The sequence below is a fragment of the Sinocyclocheilus anshuiensis genome, unplaced genomic scaffold (assembly GCF_001515605.1).
Source record: "Sinocyclocheilus anshuiensis isolate Anshui unplaced genomic scaffold, SAMN03320099.WGS_v1.1 scaffold986, whole genome shotgun sequence".
NCBI classification, from domain to species: Eukaryota; Metazoa; Chordata; class Actinopteri; order Cypriniformes; family Cyprinidae; genus Sinocyclocheilus; species Sinocyclocheilus anshuiensis.
Window position 1 is genome coordinate 435,834 of NW_015537975.1, and position 15,192 is coordinate 451,025.

At 37.4% G+C, this 15,192-nt stretch overlaps 2 protein-coding genes across 5 annotated transcripts in view; one reads left to right on the top strand and one right to left on the bottom strand.

Annotated features, from left to right (window-relative positions):
• LOC107672254 (chondroitin sulfate synthase 2-like) overlaps positions 1-5,221 on the top strand; it is a 13,686-nt gene extending 8,465 nt beyond the window's left edge. For all 3 annotated transcript variants that reach the window (XM_016465383.1, XM_016465374.1, XM_016465366.1), the window contains 2 exons: positions 1,890-2,072; positions 2,343-5,221. In XM_016465383.1, coding sequence (XP_016320869.1) covers positions 1,890-2,072; positions 2,343-3,602 — 1,443 coding nt within the window. In that variant the 3' untranslated portion in view covers positions 3,603-5,221. The remainder of the gene's footprint in view (positions 1-1,889; positions 2,073-2,342) is intronic.
• Positions 5,222-9,447: 4,226 nt separating this feature from the next.
• Positions 9,448-15,192, bottom strand: part of LOC107672268 (acid-sensing ion channel 4-like) — a 74,663-nt gene continuing 68,918 nt past the window's right edge. For both annotated transcript variants that reach the window (XM_016465396.1, XM_016465404.1), the window contains 5 exons: positions 14,279-14,432; positions 14,079-14,170; positions 12,164-12,243; positions 11,809-11,928; positions 9,448-10,597 (listed from right to left, as the gene is read on the bottom strand). In XM_016465396.1, coding sequence (XP_016320882.1) covers positions 10,481-10,597; positions 11,809-11,928; positions 12,164-12,243; positions 14,079-14,170; positions 14,279-14,432 — 563 coding nt within the window. In that variant the 3' untranslated portion in view covers positions 9,448-10,480. The remainder of the gene's footprint in view (positions 10,598-11,808; positions 11,929-12,163; positions 12,244-14,078; positions 14,171-14,278; positions 14,433-15,192) is intronic.

Below are 15,192 nucleotides of genomic sequence, written 5' to 3' on the forward strand. Positions count from 1 at the left end.
AAATGAAAATGCCATCGAAACTTTTCTGAAGACAGTCGGTTCCCTTCAGAGATACATTCATATAAAACACCTGCGCCGTGTTATGATTTTGAAACGTGCAGTGCTCATGTTTATTCAACGAAGTCAAACGGCACAAATAAATAAATGTATGGGAAACTGGTAATGTATATCGAAATATCGGAAATGTGTTTAAAAATCATATCACCGTTATTGAAAAAAATAATATCGCGATACATATTGATATTGAATTATTGTCCAGCCCTACTCGGGGGTGAGTAAAACGCAGCCTTCATTTTTGGGTGAACTAACCCTTTAAATTATAGGTACTAATATATTGATATGTATGCAAGATATATATGCATAGTTTTTTACTTTAAATCCCCCACAAAAATATCAACATTAATTTTTAATGCAGGAAATTCTCTGGTGTATTCAGTTCTTTGTCTGGTTGAACTGTATAAATTATAGCACTGGCCTTTGCCCAGAAATGGACTAAATGCCTTTAATGCAGTCCTTACATAAAACACAAAAAAGAGAAAGTGTGAGGTCTAAGTTGTTTTGAAAACCTCTTGTGCTATAATTTCTTATGCTATAATTTCCCACAGTGGTCTTTCATTTAGCTCGTATAAACACCTGCTAAATTTGAATGCTAGAATGTTTAGAAGAGAACTTGACCAAAGTTACTGCCATACACATTTCAAACTCATACCAACTCAGGCAGACTCATTCAGACTCGTGCAATGTTTTAAATTAATTAATCAGAAATAAGCGTAAGAATTTAAGACAATAATTTAACAATAAAAACTTATATTAAATAATGTTTGTCTGCTTTGTGACTGTGCTATTGAGCTTTGGCACCTTTGGCCCAGACAGAATCACAGCTCAAAAGTTGAATCTCACCGAGACTGAGCCATATGTCACACTTTTGTTTGGAGGGGTCTGGGGTCCGCAGGTTAATCTCTTCTTGAAACAGGTACTGAGACCTCTATTAATCCATCAGAAGAGCATTAGATGTCTAGATGTCAGTGTGGAGCTACTGGGGGAGGGAGTCAGTGGATCAGACACACTAAACATGATGTACTGTCTCCATTTTGCCATTTCATCCAGTTATAAATCCACCTCTGCCTTTGTCATCAAAGCAACTCCTGTCTCTCAACACATCATTGTAGTGTGTCCTATATCCTTTTATGGAGCAGTACTCCTGCAGGGTCAAAAGTGGAAGCATTTACTTTGCTTAAACGTCAATTGTTGCAACCTGGAGCCAGCATTCAGAAGAGATCAAGAACCTCAGCTAAACATTGATTTCCAAAGGAATGCACCAATATTTAAATTCTGGCTGATGCAGATAAGCCAGCACTTATTTTAGTGTTATGAATGATAATCGATAAATTCTATACTGTTTTGTCTGAATAAAAAAAAAAAGATAATTATTATTATTTTAAATGGTACAAGTGAATTTAGGCAGATTTGCTGAATATTACATTTAACAGTGTTGTTAAATTATTAGTGTTTTTAAAGATTAAATTTAAAGGGATAGTCCACCCAAAAAGGAAATAATTTACCCACCCTCAAGTTGTTCCAAACCTGTATAGACAGAAAATACTATAAAAGTCAATGGTTACCATCAACTGTTTGGTTACCAATATTCTTCAAAATATCTGCTTTTGTGTTCAGTAGAAAAAAAAATGGTTTGGAGCAACTTGAGAGTGAGTAAATGATGACAGAATTTTCATTTTTGGGTCCCTTTAAGTGAGCATTTTATCCCTTTAAGTGAGCACTTGATGATGGCAAAGGTCACCGAAATGTAAAAATAGTAGCAATGAGCATGCTCAAACAAATGAAATGAAGACATTTCACTAACCATACTTTTTTTTTTTTTTTTTCCTCAGGGGCAGAAGTATTATTATTACGAAATGGGAAAACATTCTGACCCCAGTAAAGAAGATAATGTGCAGTTTAAGAATGCATTGACTGTCCACCCAGTGTCTGATCCTGAGCAGATGTACAGACTTCACAAACACTTTACTGAGATCGAGCTGCAGAAGACATATGAGGAGATCGAAAAACTGCAGGTACCCTTATACCAAACCTGTGCTGACTAATGAATGCCGATGCCAAACTGAGAAGAAATAGTTCTTTCCCTTGACCTTTTGAGTACAGTGATTTCATTATGGGCTTTTTGTAAGGGTGTGTAAAATTGCTAGCACTTTCCTTTCTGCATTTTCAAAGTGCTCCGGTAATGTGCAGCATAACGAATTTTCAAATGGAGGTAATAACCTGCTCATGAAATATCTTAAAATACTTAATCGTATCCTACACCTTGTTCTCTACTTTTTTAACAGGCGGAAATAAAAAATGTGAGTGTGGTGGCTTTTGAGGGCAACCGTAGTGCCCTGTGGCCAGTTGGAATCAATCCACCCTTTGAGCCAAAGACACGTTTCGAGGTCCTGCGGTGGGATTACTTCACAGAGGATCAGGTGTACTCCTGCATTGATGGTTCTCCGAAATGCGAGCTCCGTGGAATCGATAAGCTGGACGTAGCTGACGTCATTGAGACAGCATTGGGAGAGCTGAACAAGAAGTACAAGCCCGTTCTGCACCTGAAGAAGCAGCAGCTCATTAACGGATACCGACGTTTCGACCCCACCAGAGGGATGGAGTACACCCTGGACCTCCAGCTGGAGGTGCTTAACCAGAAAGGACACAGTCGCTCCATCACCAAGAGGGTCCACCTGGTAAGGCCTCTCAGTCGTATTGAGATCATCCCCATGCCTTATGTTACAGAAGCAACTAGAGTCCACATCATCTTACCCGTCACTCTTCAAGACCGAGAGCACGTTCACCAGTTTTTGGAAGTGTATGCCACAAACGCGTTTGAAACCAGTGAGAATGCCATCTTGACCTTTCTCTTTATCTACGATCCAATTGAGGCCCAACAAGTCAACCAGAATGACATCTTCGCCAGCGTCAAAGCACAGATCAGTGCTTACGAGCACCGGTATCCTACGGTCAAAGTCCCCTGGATCAGTGTTAAAAGCGGAAGTCCCTCTCAAATCAAATTTATGGACATCATCTCCAAGAAGCACCCGGTTGACACGTTGTTCTTCATCGCCACTGTGAAAACCAGCATCAACTCGGAGTTCCTCAATCGCTGTCGGATGAACTCCATCAACAACTGGCAGGTGTTTTTTCCTATCCATTTCCAATTCTACAATCCCAACATTGCTTATCATAACCAGCCTCTTCCCAATACGATGGATTTGGTCAAAGAGTCCGGCCACTTTGATCGCAGTTCTTTCACCGAAGCATGTTTCTACAACTCTGACTACATGGTGACCCGGACGCGCATGTCTTCGGATGTCCAGGAGAATGAGATCCTGGAGAACCTGGATATATATGATATGTTCGTCAAATACTCTGGCCTCCATGTTTTCCGAGCAGTGGAGCCGGCCCTGAATCAGAAATACAGCTACCAGCCGTGTAATCCTCATCTTAGTGAAGATATCTACCAGAGGTGTTTGCAGAGCACCCTGGACAGCCTTGGATCACGCTCTCAGCTCGCCATGCTGCTGTTTGAACAGGAACAGGGCAACAGTACTTAAAACCAAACCCTGAAGATTGAGAGATGACCCAGAGGACATAAACGGTTTTTGTCCGTTGTGCTGATGCTTTACTAGTAGTCGGACAGTGCTGAACAATCAAAAATGCTGTCTGTACCAAAAGAAAGACTAAAAACTTTTTAAATCTATTTAAAAATAGCAGATTTTTGTGACAACGGGATTTATGATTTGCTGTCTTTCTCTTTGGAGCAGATTGGTTTATGTTGGCTCTTAAACCATGCAGCTGTTGAAATGATCACTCCCGTAACATATCTAGATCACTGTGCCTTTAAAAATATGCTGTCCTTTCATAACACTTTTGTCTTGTCATCACAGACACTTTTGCTCAAGCAGATTTGTTTAAAGGAGTTTTAATGTTTGTTTAATGTAACAGGGTTTTTGTAGAATGAAGGATTCTAACAATAATAGCAGTGGGTTTATTTTTGTTGAGATGTTTTTAAATGCTTCAGTCAGTTCAAATCTTCAGTCAAATCTTAGGCTGATTTTAAGAAGGCAAAATCAATGTCTTATTGACCATTAGTGCCAAAAACCAAATGTCAAGACAGTTTTTTGAAAGTTTCAAACACTATTTTGTCCAAAGCATTTCACCCAGCATGGTTCCATACTTTTTGTAATTTATGCTTGAATTCTATCGAGAACACAGATGCAAATATTTGCATTAAAATGCATATAAATATTTGTACCATTGAAACCGCCTCAAAGAGAATTTTCTGATGAAACAAGTAAACTTGCACTAATACTTTCATTGCTGGTCTGTCTTGTATATCATAATGCTGCACAATACGCCTTTTACAGCATTTCATTCTGTTCAAGAAAGATTATAGGGTGCATTACACGGTTATAGTTAGTTCCTGTGCTGTCTACCAGAGAGGAGTGCAATACTAGTGCAATACTGTTCAGATGGTGTGGTGTATTGACTCTGCTTAGAGCCTGCTGATGGAAGCACCCCAGATGAGTTACTGTAAATACATCTATTGAACACATTTCTGAAGATGCACTACAAAGAACCTCTATTACGTACCATTCCAAACACTTCACAAAACAATGTGTTTTCGTGACAATATATTGGCTTATATAAGATAATTCAGATTTGTTTGTTTTGCAAAGTGTGTGTATAAAGCCTGTATCTATTTTTGTGGGTCTCCCTTTTGTCCCTATTTCTTGGTACATGTGTTTGTTTACTGTATTGACTTAGTGTTGTGTTTCTTTTGTTGTTTTTTATTTAAGCAATCATAGACTTTATGCAGTACACTGACAACATCTTACACAAGTGACTTGTGTTACACAATATCATGATGCTGGATGTCAAATGATTTTGCGTACAAGAGCTGTGAAATAGGTTTTACAACGTGATATGTTTTGTACATTTTTAAATGACACATGCACAACATGAATGGACACATCACAAAATGAGCACAGATTGAAGCCGCTATTGGCCTTTAGGGGTCAGCAAAGGAGCGTGGGATTCCCTGCTCTCCGATATGTATACTTTCACAAGACTATTTCTTAACCTCACCTTTGTTGTTTTTTCACTATAAATCTATTGTATTTTGTTTTAATATTATTGTACAAAATGTTTAATAAAGATTTTATTTTAGGGCTCAGATAAACATGAGCACTTGTCTCTTTTCTCTAATACTTTCATGAGGCCATTTCTTAATAATGTTTATATTTAATTTGATATTTACTTTTAGGTCAGATTTTTACCAAAAACAACCGATAAGACCGTTAAATGCATATATTTTTTCTGTCACCGTTACTGCAGGATAAATCAAGACCAACAGGTTCCAGATTTCAGCATCAGTCTTATTGAGATGCTGTAAATTTTCACCTCTATTTATATGTCCTCTCTTTTAGAGCCCTTAACCACACACACACTGCCTTTGGGCACACGGTGAACCCATATAAGCACCAGGCAGCTGAAGTCAGCAGTATATAATTATATATGACTAATTTTTACATAACTGGGGTTTTATTCCATCCTAACTTTTCACCAGCAGTTCACTTATATAACAATTTACATCCAACAATCACTTGCATTTTTGTCACTCCAGACATTGTGATACGTCATTATCAGTGGGATGCTGGTCTTCATCACAAAATTAGACTAAAATGTATGAAACACATCAGCAATAGAAGATTTGATACCAACAGGAACATTTTTTTCTCTCTCTCTAATTGCTGTAGGTGGCAAACTTAGAGATTTAGCAAAACACTCATTTATAACATATATACATAAACCCAACGTGTTTAACCTCTTAAAGAGATAGCTCACCCAAAAATAAAATAATTTTCTCACCCTTAGTGATTCCAAACTGGTATGACTTTCTTTATTCTGTGGAACATAAAACATATTTTGAGAAATCGTCACCATAAGGTTCTATCTGCATTCTGAGCCGTTTTGAGGTATTGAGCTTCAAAGTTTTTGCATTCCATATAGTGATATGGGGAACAAGTCTCTTTCATACATCAGTCCCAAAATGTACACAACTTCACAAAAAAAACCAAAAGACAATGTAAATAAGTTGTCACAGAATATGTGAATAACTCAATTTTGACAAAAATGGCAGATAGAACCTTATAATTCCAAGGTGACGAAATGTTTTTTGTCCATTAAATGGAAGTCAATGATCACCAAAATTGATTGGTTACCAACGTTCAATCTTCTTTCGTGCTCCTCAGAGGACATAAAGTCATACGGGTTTGGAACAACATGAGGGTGAGTAAATGATGATTTAAGTACTTCCACAAGTACTTAAAAATGCTTCAATTTGGACTGTAGTTGATATTATCACCATTGTGGGAACTTTCGATCAATATGTCATAATATATTATGCTGTATCTTTTAGATTCAACATTTGTTGTCTTTTGGATCTATTGACAGCATCTGTGACTGTTGATTGCCACAGAAAATTATGCTTGTCTATTAGTTTGTCAAAACAAAAACTGTAATGTTCTTACAATGGAAATGTGAGGAAAACATTCTGGTCAGAAATGTGCAGTTTGTATTATTATTATTATTATTATTAATAACCAACATACCTGTACATGGAAGTTCATAACTATTTTACATTTTGGGGACTTTGAGGCTAATTCATATAAATTTGTACAATCTCACTCGTATGTTTTTTTTCTTTATTTTTTGTATGATCTGCTTATGCCCCACTAATGATTAGGTATAAGGTGGACCTTCATGCTTGTTTTCTCTAAAATCATGCTTTTCTGTATGAATCACATCATACAAAATAATACCTTGTAAAATAGTTGCATTTTCTCATGAGATCAGATTCTAAATAACACAGAAATGTGTGTTGTTTAAACTGTAAAGTTGTCTCCAGTATCCTTTTAGCCTTATGGTTAATTATTACAGAAGTAATTTTAACAACATTTCACATTTTTGGTAATTGACAGCATGCCGTGGATACTGTCAAGAGATTAACTTGTATTGAACCCAGCACATTCCTTTAAGATTCCTCAGTGGAATCATGAGCCATCAAAAAGCAAGCAGTGTGAAGTGCTTATATCTCAGTGAACAGAACCAGTGATTCATTTATCAAGATTTTATTATTGGACTGCAGTACGTACCATAGTTACATTTATAAAATGTTTTCTAACAGAAACCACGGTCATAACAGCAGACCTTTGTACAAACTGTATTATGTGTTCTCTGAAGTCTGGTATACAGTCCATTAGGTTCTGGAGCATAATGGGTAATTAGCCTGATTAGTCTTTATGCCTTTAATCGTGTGGAAATCTCAACAGTCTGTTTGCGCTATATGCTGCTTCAGTGCCTCGTTTTATGGCCCCCTCTTGGAGCTAAATGGTGGTCTGGCTGGCAAAAGCGGGTGGAAAAGAAGAGCATGTCAAAGTTAAAGCAGCGTGGCACAGCTTTAAAAATACACACATAGAGCTCAACACTGCCCCAAATGGACCAGAATGGAACTGACATCTGAAGATGAAATAATATTGCATGAAGGAATATTACAGCTGTCCGGATCAATTGTAGCTACATATTTCTCCAAACTACGTTCCGTATATTCAGCTTCCTCAGCATCCAAGAAAAGAAACGTATCAATGTTAAATCATAACTTAACTGAATTTAAAAATGGAAGATTTGCTGGAAGAAACTAACAAAATGTGAGTGATTTTTAATCCCCTCACGCACCAGCGCTACATGGTGGAACTGGACATCGTCCCAAACCACAAGTTGCTCCAGTTGTTCCTACTGTGCCTCCGCTATTGCTCTCTCTTTTCCCTTTCCGCTTCCTACATTCTCTTCTATTTCTCTCTCATAATCTTTCACCTGTAGTACTCCAAGAAAATGATGTAATTTGTATGAAATCATGAATAGATACAATCTATTTAGGAAAACAGAACTGTGCTAATTGCTTAACAGTGTGTAACACCTCTGTTTGGAGAAATGTCTTATTGGTGTGGAAGCATTTACATCCTCTTTCTGATGCAGATCTACCTGCTGGATTGCACAAAATCGTTGCCATTTGCTAAATGGCAAGGACTATGAAAGAAGTCCTTTTTAAAAAGACCTGTGAGTTGTGCACACGCAATTGCATTTCAACATTTGGAGCAATTCCTTCTGCACAGGTAAGATAGGCCACAAATGCAGAAATATACAACTGTACAAGTGCATGAGGTTGACAGATAATGCCAAGTCAAATCTGAGTGATTTGTTCCAGTGCGATTCTTGGACATGCTCTGGTATGTCAGCTCTTCTGCTTTCACTGCTGACAGCACAGTTATTTGTGACAGTAAACTGTATTATTATGCATAACCGGCTCAGTGTGCCATCAAGACTCTGACTGGGAACCTTTAAAAATGCCACTTTGATACAGTTTTATGAATATTAAAAGCCCATATTAGCCATGATTACTTTTATATGGATGGAATATATGCTGCATGTTTTTGACATCCAAATATGAGATGCATCCCAGAAAATATGAATATAACGATGCAAAATCTCTCTTGTAAATAGGATCTAATCTATAGAGGATACACAGCTCAGTCATTTATAAGAAAATTCTGTAGTTTGTCAATGTAGTTTTATGGAGTAAACAAAGTAAGCCCAGAGAATGAGTAAAAATGCTGCTGCAATTAGTTATTACAACCTAAAATTTGTTGAGATAACTTAATTATTTTATGTAAATTAAAGTTAACTGAACTTTAAGTCGAGCACAAACACTTACTTTTTTTAAGTTGAAACAACACATTATTACTTATTCTGACGTTAAATTTTAAGTTGCGATAACTAATCACAGCAGTCATTTGTTACAGTATACCAAATGTGCAGGAGAAAATTATATAGCACATTTAGCACATTATATATGAATACATATATATGTGTGCTATGTAACATAACAATAAAGTATTACATGATATTAAATCATAACACCCATTAACCTAATAAAAACAAATCTGACAATTATACAAGAACTGCACCATTTTCAAAATGGCAAAAAATAAAAAATAATAAAAAGAAATAAATAAAAACAAAATAAAAAAGTTACAGGTGCTACACTGCTGACTTACAGTACTATTAGCCATATTTGTAACCACAATTCAATACTGGCATATACGATAGGACTGTAGCTAAAATGGAAATTTTTTCATCTTTGAATTGTCATTGAATGTCAGTTCTTGCTGAATTTCACACACAGAGAAGCTGGTGGTTTCTGATTGAAATGCTTTGCACATCTGGCCTTTTGTCAAAGAGACCGCTAGACATTTCACAGCTAAGAACCCTGAGAAAAACTCATTGACCGACTTTTAAACATGTAGCCATACGCTGCGGTGCATAAGATTACTCATACTTTGCGAGTGTGCTGAGCAAACCCGGTTTATCATTCTCTGTGGGACCGCTGCACTCGGTCTCATTCAAAAGTGAAACTAGGAACATAAGGTCTGTTTTATTAAACACTTTTGGGAGGTCTGGGAGACTGGATCCATCAGCTGATGGATGGAGGAAACAAACCTTTTCCATATGGCTACCGCAATGGCTTCTTCTAGCTCTGGTGGGCTGGTGAGCTTTACTGTACACATCATTTGGCTCTCCGTTGGGAAGTAACCTCACAAGAAGATTATGGCGTTACTGCTAATGACACCCATTACCACTCACATGTTACAGCTCTATAAATAACATTACAAAATTTGTGGATTATTCAATATACTTTAAGTTAAGTCAACCATAAACCATTTGAGATAAAGGAAACATTTACCAGACATATCCAGTAGAGATGGATACATATTACTTTTCTGAAACACAAACTATTCTACACCATCCCCATGATTTCAGTGAAAGCGTATACCAGAGTAAAACCAAAGTTATCTCTCTTATGCTCTGGATCCTAAGGGCTGATAGCCATGATTCAAATACATCATTTACATTTGTAGGTTAATCTGAATTATAATATTTCACAAGATGAGAACTCACCAAATAAAACTCTAACAGCTGACAAAATATAAAGAATGTAATGCTTCAAACAGGACCCGGAGTATAAAGTGGCTCTAGATGTCATGCAGTCTATGCCTTGATATACTGGAGGCCCAGTACCAAGGTATCCAGTGTAGAAATCGTTGAGTTGCCACTGATGTCACTTCCTGTGGGGGGCTGGGGGGGCGATGAGGACAAGATTTCAGATAGTCTCCTGCTGGACCGCAATGTCCGATCCATGCCTGCGTTCGGTTAGAAGCAAGGGTTTAGAGTTCGACTTTGGCTGTAGCTTTAACTGGTGACAGCGAGAGAGATTAGCGCTGAGATTTGAGGGTCTTTCATTGAGCCCACCTTCAGCACTGAGAAAACTCTTTCTGTAGATGTCAACAGCACTTGACCCACCAGAAGGGTCTTCCTAGCAGGCAAAGTCCTCGAAGACTCGGTGATGGGTACGGTGGTGGTGATGGTGATTTGGGAGGATGGTGTTAGCATAGGCTCCCTCCGAGTGGCTCCGGCTCATCTCGCCAGAATCCTGACAGGAACAGAAAATGTCAGACAGGATTCTACAAGAATACTTCCAACTCCTACATCTTACACACTGCTAGGTTGTGAATAAAACGCTTCTTATGACTAATGCTGTGACTCATTGTTTAATCTGTGTTGTGATAAAGTGAAAATCCACTCGAGGCTGAGTGTTACAGTGGTTTATCATGGTTAAACCCCTTTAACCATGGTAAACTCATTGTTATGCACCGCCTTGAGTGGCTTATTGCATCTATAAAATGGTGGCAACAGTACCATGATTAAAGACACTGAATTTTTAACTAATATTATCATGATATAAAGTCTTCTGCCATGTAGTCTTTTAGTTTGTAGTTTTCAAACTGGGGTCTGCGAATCTATGGGGTGTGCGAGGAAAATTTCAGCAAAAAGTATATACACTACTGTTCAAAATTTGGGGTCTTAAAGAAATGAATACTTTTAGATTGCTACAAAAATGTCAAGTAAATGCTGGTCTTTTGAACTTTTTTTAATTTATCAGAAATTCCTGGAAATAGTATTCAAAAAATATTAAGCAACACAACTGTTTTCTACATTGACAACAATAAGAAATGTAAGCACCAAATCAGCATTTTAGAATGATTTCTGAAGGATCGTGTGACTCTCACACACACACACACACACACACACACACACACACACACAAATATTTTTACATTTTGTGTATATACATTTATTTACATTTTGTTCTCTAAAGATTAATCATGAAATTATGAGTTTAATCACACCTATTTTAATTTTATTATGATAATATTTCTCCTTTTTTTTTGGTTTTAGTACAGTAACAATATGCAGAAAAATGCCTATACAGTTTATTGGCTATTTTACACTGGCTTCAGCATGATTCAGATTTTAGAGCTGTAACTTTATAATGACTGAACAATCTTGGGTCAAGACCCACTGGCCATGCGCTGAATCCAATTAGTTTTGAACATACTCCATTTCTCATGAATACAGTGTGCTCTGCCAACATCTGTGTTCTTCTTCCATAAACAGAAGATCGGATTGCAACAAGAACAAGGGAGATTTGATTCAATCCTGGACTAAGCAGACAGCCTGGCATCCCAATCATGGCTCAATATCCTGCTGCTGATGTTATATTTCCCTCTGGGCTTTGTTCCTATTCATAGAGTTGATCTGTGCTGCATCCAGTAACGCTCCAGAGATTAGCATGTGGCTCACCTTAGCTTTCATTTCCTCCAGCTTTACTGTGGCGACTGTGCTGGCCTGTTGCTGCCGCTGGGTTTGCTTTTTGTCATCTCTTTGTGACCTAAGCAAACGCTCCAACCTGTGTTTGATCACCTAGGAAAGTGAGGGGGAGTCAGGGTGACGAGGGCAGCAGGGAAAGTAGGACAAATGAGGGCTATAAACAGAGTTTAGCAGCATCAGCATTTCTGCTGCTCAGCTCAGAGGTCCAGTCTTATCTGTTCTTTTGGTAAATACTGCTCACAATGTAAAAACACTGAAGGAAAAGAGCTATTGGTTCAAATGAATGGAGGTGGAATGGGAAAAAGGGGCCAAAACAATACACGCTTACCTCATATACATAATCCAGAATCTCCAAGATGGTGAGAACACTGGCTCCTATAAAAAGACCCATCTGCCCACCAATGTCCCCTGAAATAAAAAAGTAAGAACGAGTAGAACGATTTGCACGATTTTTTTTCAACACAAATTGTCATTTGCAACACATACTCTGTGATATGCCATATTTCTGACTGAAACAGGGTTGTTATTTTACACTAAAACTATTAAGAATCTTTTTTGTTAATTGAAATAAATTTAAATATTAGATGAAAAAAAAACTTGTACTATAATTAGAAATGTTGCCTTAACAATTAACTGAAATAAAATATGTTGAAGTTTAAGTATTAAAATTACTAAAACTAAAACACAAATAAATTGAAGCTAAAGACATATATATATATACAGTGGGTACGGAAAGTATTCAGACCCCCTTAAATTTTTCACTCTTTGTTATATTGCAGCCATTTGCTAAAATCATTTAAGTACATTTTTTTTCCTCATTAATGTACACACAGCACCCCATATTGACAGAAAAACACAGAATCGTTGACATTTTTGCAGATTTATTAAAAAAGAAAAACTGAAATATCACATGGTCCTAAGTATTCAGACCCTTTGCTCAGTATTTAGTAGAAGCACCCTTTTGATCTAATACAGCCATGAGTCTTTTTGGGAAAGATGCAACAAGTTTTTCACACCTGGATTTGGGGATCCTCTGCCATTCCTCCTTGCAGATCCTCTCCAGTTCTGTCAGGTTGGATGGTAAACGTTGGTGGACAGCCATTTTTAGGTCTCTCCAGAGATGCTCAATTGGGTTTAAGTCAGGGCTCTGGCTGGGCCATTCAAGAACAGTCACAGAGTTGTTGTGAAGCCACTCCTTCGTTATTTTAGCCGTGTGCTTAGGGTCATTGTCTTGTTGGAAGGTAAACCTTCGGCCCAGTCTGAGGTCCTGAGCACTCTGGAGAAGGTTCTCGTCCAGGATATCCCTGTACTTGGCCGCATTCATCTTTCCCTCGATTGCAACCAGTCGTCCTGTCCCTGCAAATGAAAAACACCCCCACAGCATGATGCTGCCACCACCATGCTTCACTGTTGGGACTGTATTGGACAGGTGATGAGCAGTGCCTGGTTTTCTCCACACATACCGCTTAGAATTAAGGCCAAAAAGTTCTATCTTGGTCTAATCAGACCAGAGAATCTTATTTCTCACCATATTGGAGTCCTTCAGGTGTTTTTTAGCAAACCCCATGCGGGCTTTCATGTGTCTTGCACTGAGGAGAGGCTTCCGTCGGGCCACTCCGCCATAAAGCCCCGACTGGTGGAGGGCGGCAGTGATGGTTGACTTTCTACAACCTTCTCCCATCTCCCGACTGCATCTCTGGAGCGCAGCCACAGTGATCTTTGGGTTCTTCGTTACCTCTCTCACCAAGGCTCTTCTCCCACGATAGCTCAGTTTGGCCGGACGGCCAGCTCAAGGAAGGGTTCTGGTCGTCCCAAACATCTTCCATTGAATGATAAAAAGCACTTGGTAAAATTATATAATAAAATTAAAATTAAAACAAAAAAATATATATAATAAAACTAATTAAAATATTAATAACAATTATAATAGTATATAAATAGTACTAAAATAACACTGGACTGAAAGAAGATTTTGGGTGATCCAATAGCTGAAGTGTTTTGAAGTCATTCATGAGAAAGAAAAAGTTCTTATAATTTGATTAAATTATACAAAATTATACAAACATGTTTCTTCTTTGGAAAAAATGTGCACCAATGAATTTTTCACAATAACACCATATGCATTAAGAAAGTAAAGAGAATTGATTTTAATTTCATATTGGTTCAGAAATTCTCAAGTTTAGGTGTTCTGAAAACTACTTGAAGTTAAAATGAAGTTGTAAAATGAGGCTTATGAGACCTACCTAATAATCCTGCAACGTCATATGCTTTTTTCTGTTCTATTGTTTCATAATTTAGAGCTTCAAAGAAAATGTCCAACACAAGGAAGTTGTCCCTAAAACAAAAGGATAATAAAACATTTATGTGTAAATCACATATATTCAGAAACAGTACAGTACTACATCTGTTTCAAACTATACTGAAGGTGGAAAGGCTGCCACACCTGATGTAGTCTTCAGACTTGTCGTATTTTCTAGATAGGTAGCGAGCTGAGCCTTTGCTGGGGATTTTAACCATAGACAGCTCTTTACCATAACGCGTCAGGTTACAGGGAGTTTCACAGGAGCATGTGTCACCTGAACTTGTCTGCAGCAGTGCTGCGAAGAGGACACACACGTCAGTTTAGAGCAGCAGACAGATGTGAGTGTGTGTGTGAGAGAGAGAGAGAGAAGGTGCTCCAGCCCACACCTGCACACCCATTCTTCATTCATCAAACTAATGTGGAGAGATAACACCAGCGCTAAATAATTATCCATAAGATGCTTGAAACACACTCAGCAAGTTGTTCAGATTTAATTTGGTTTCTGATCCATCCAGAAGAGAGCACACACACTCTCACATGCACACTCACACATAGATATAATATACTCATATATAGAAATTAAGCTGTACAGTATGTCTCTATTATCATATTTCAAGTATGTATAACTACTATTCAAATGTTTGTGGTCTGTAATATATTTTAATGTTTCTGCAAGAATCTCTTGCTCACCAAAGCACCAAAAAAATAAAGTAAAGTAAAATAAAATAAAATAAAATAACATTGTGATATATTATTACAATTAATATTTTCTATTTTAATATATTTTAAAAAGTAATTTATTCCTGTGATGGCAAAGCTAAACGTTCAGCAGCTATTACTCCAGTCTTCAATGTCACATCTTATTTGCTGATTTGGTGCTCAAGCAACATTTCTTATTATTATCAATGTTGAAAACAGTTGAGCTGCTTAATATTTTTGAAGGACCCATAATAAAAAAAATTTCCAGCAGTGCATCTGTGAATTGTTTTGAAGTTATATATGAATCTCAATGCTTTTAGATTAGATTTTAAACTTTTTTTTTTTTTTTTTTTTTT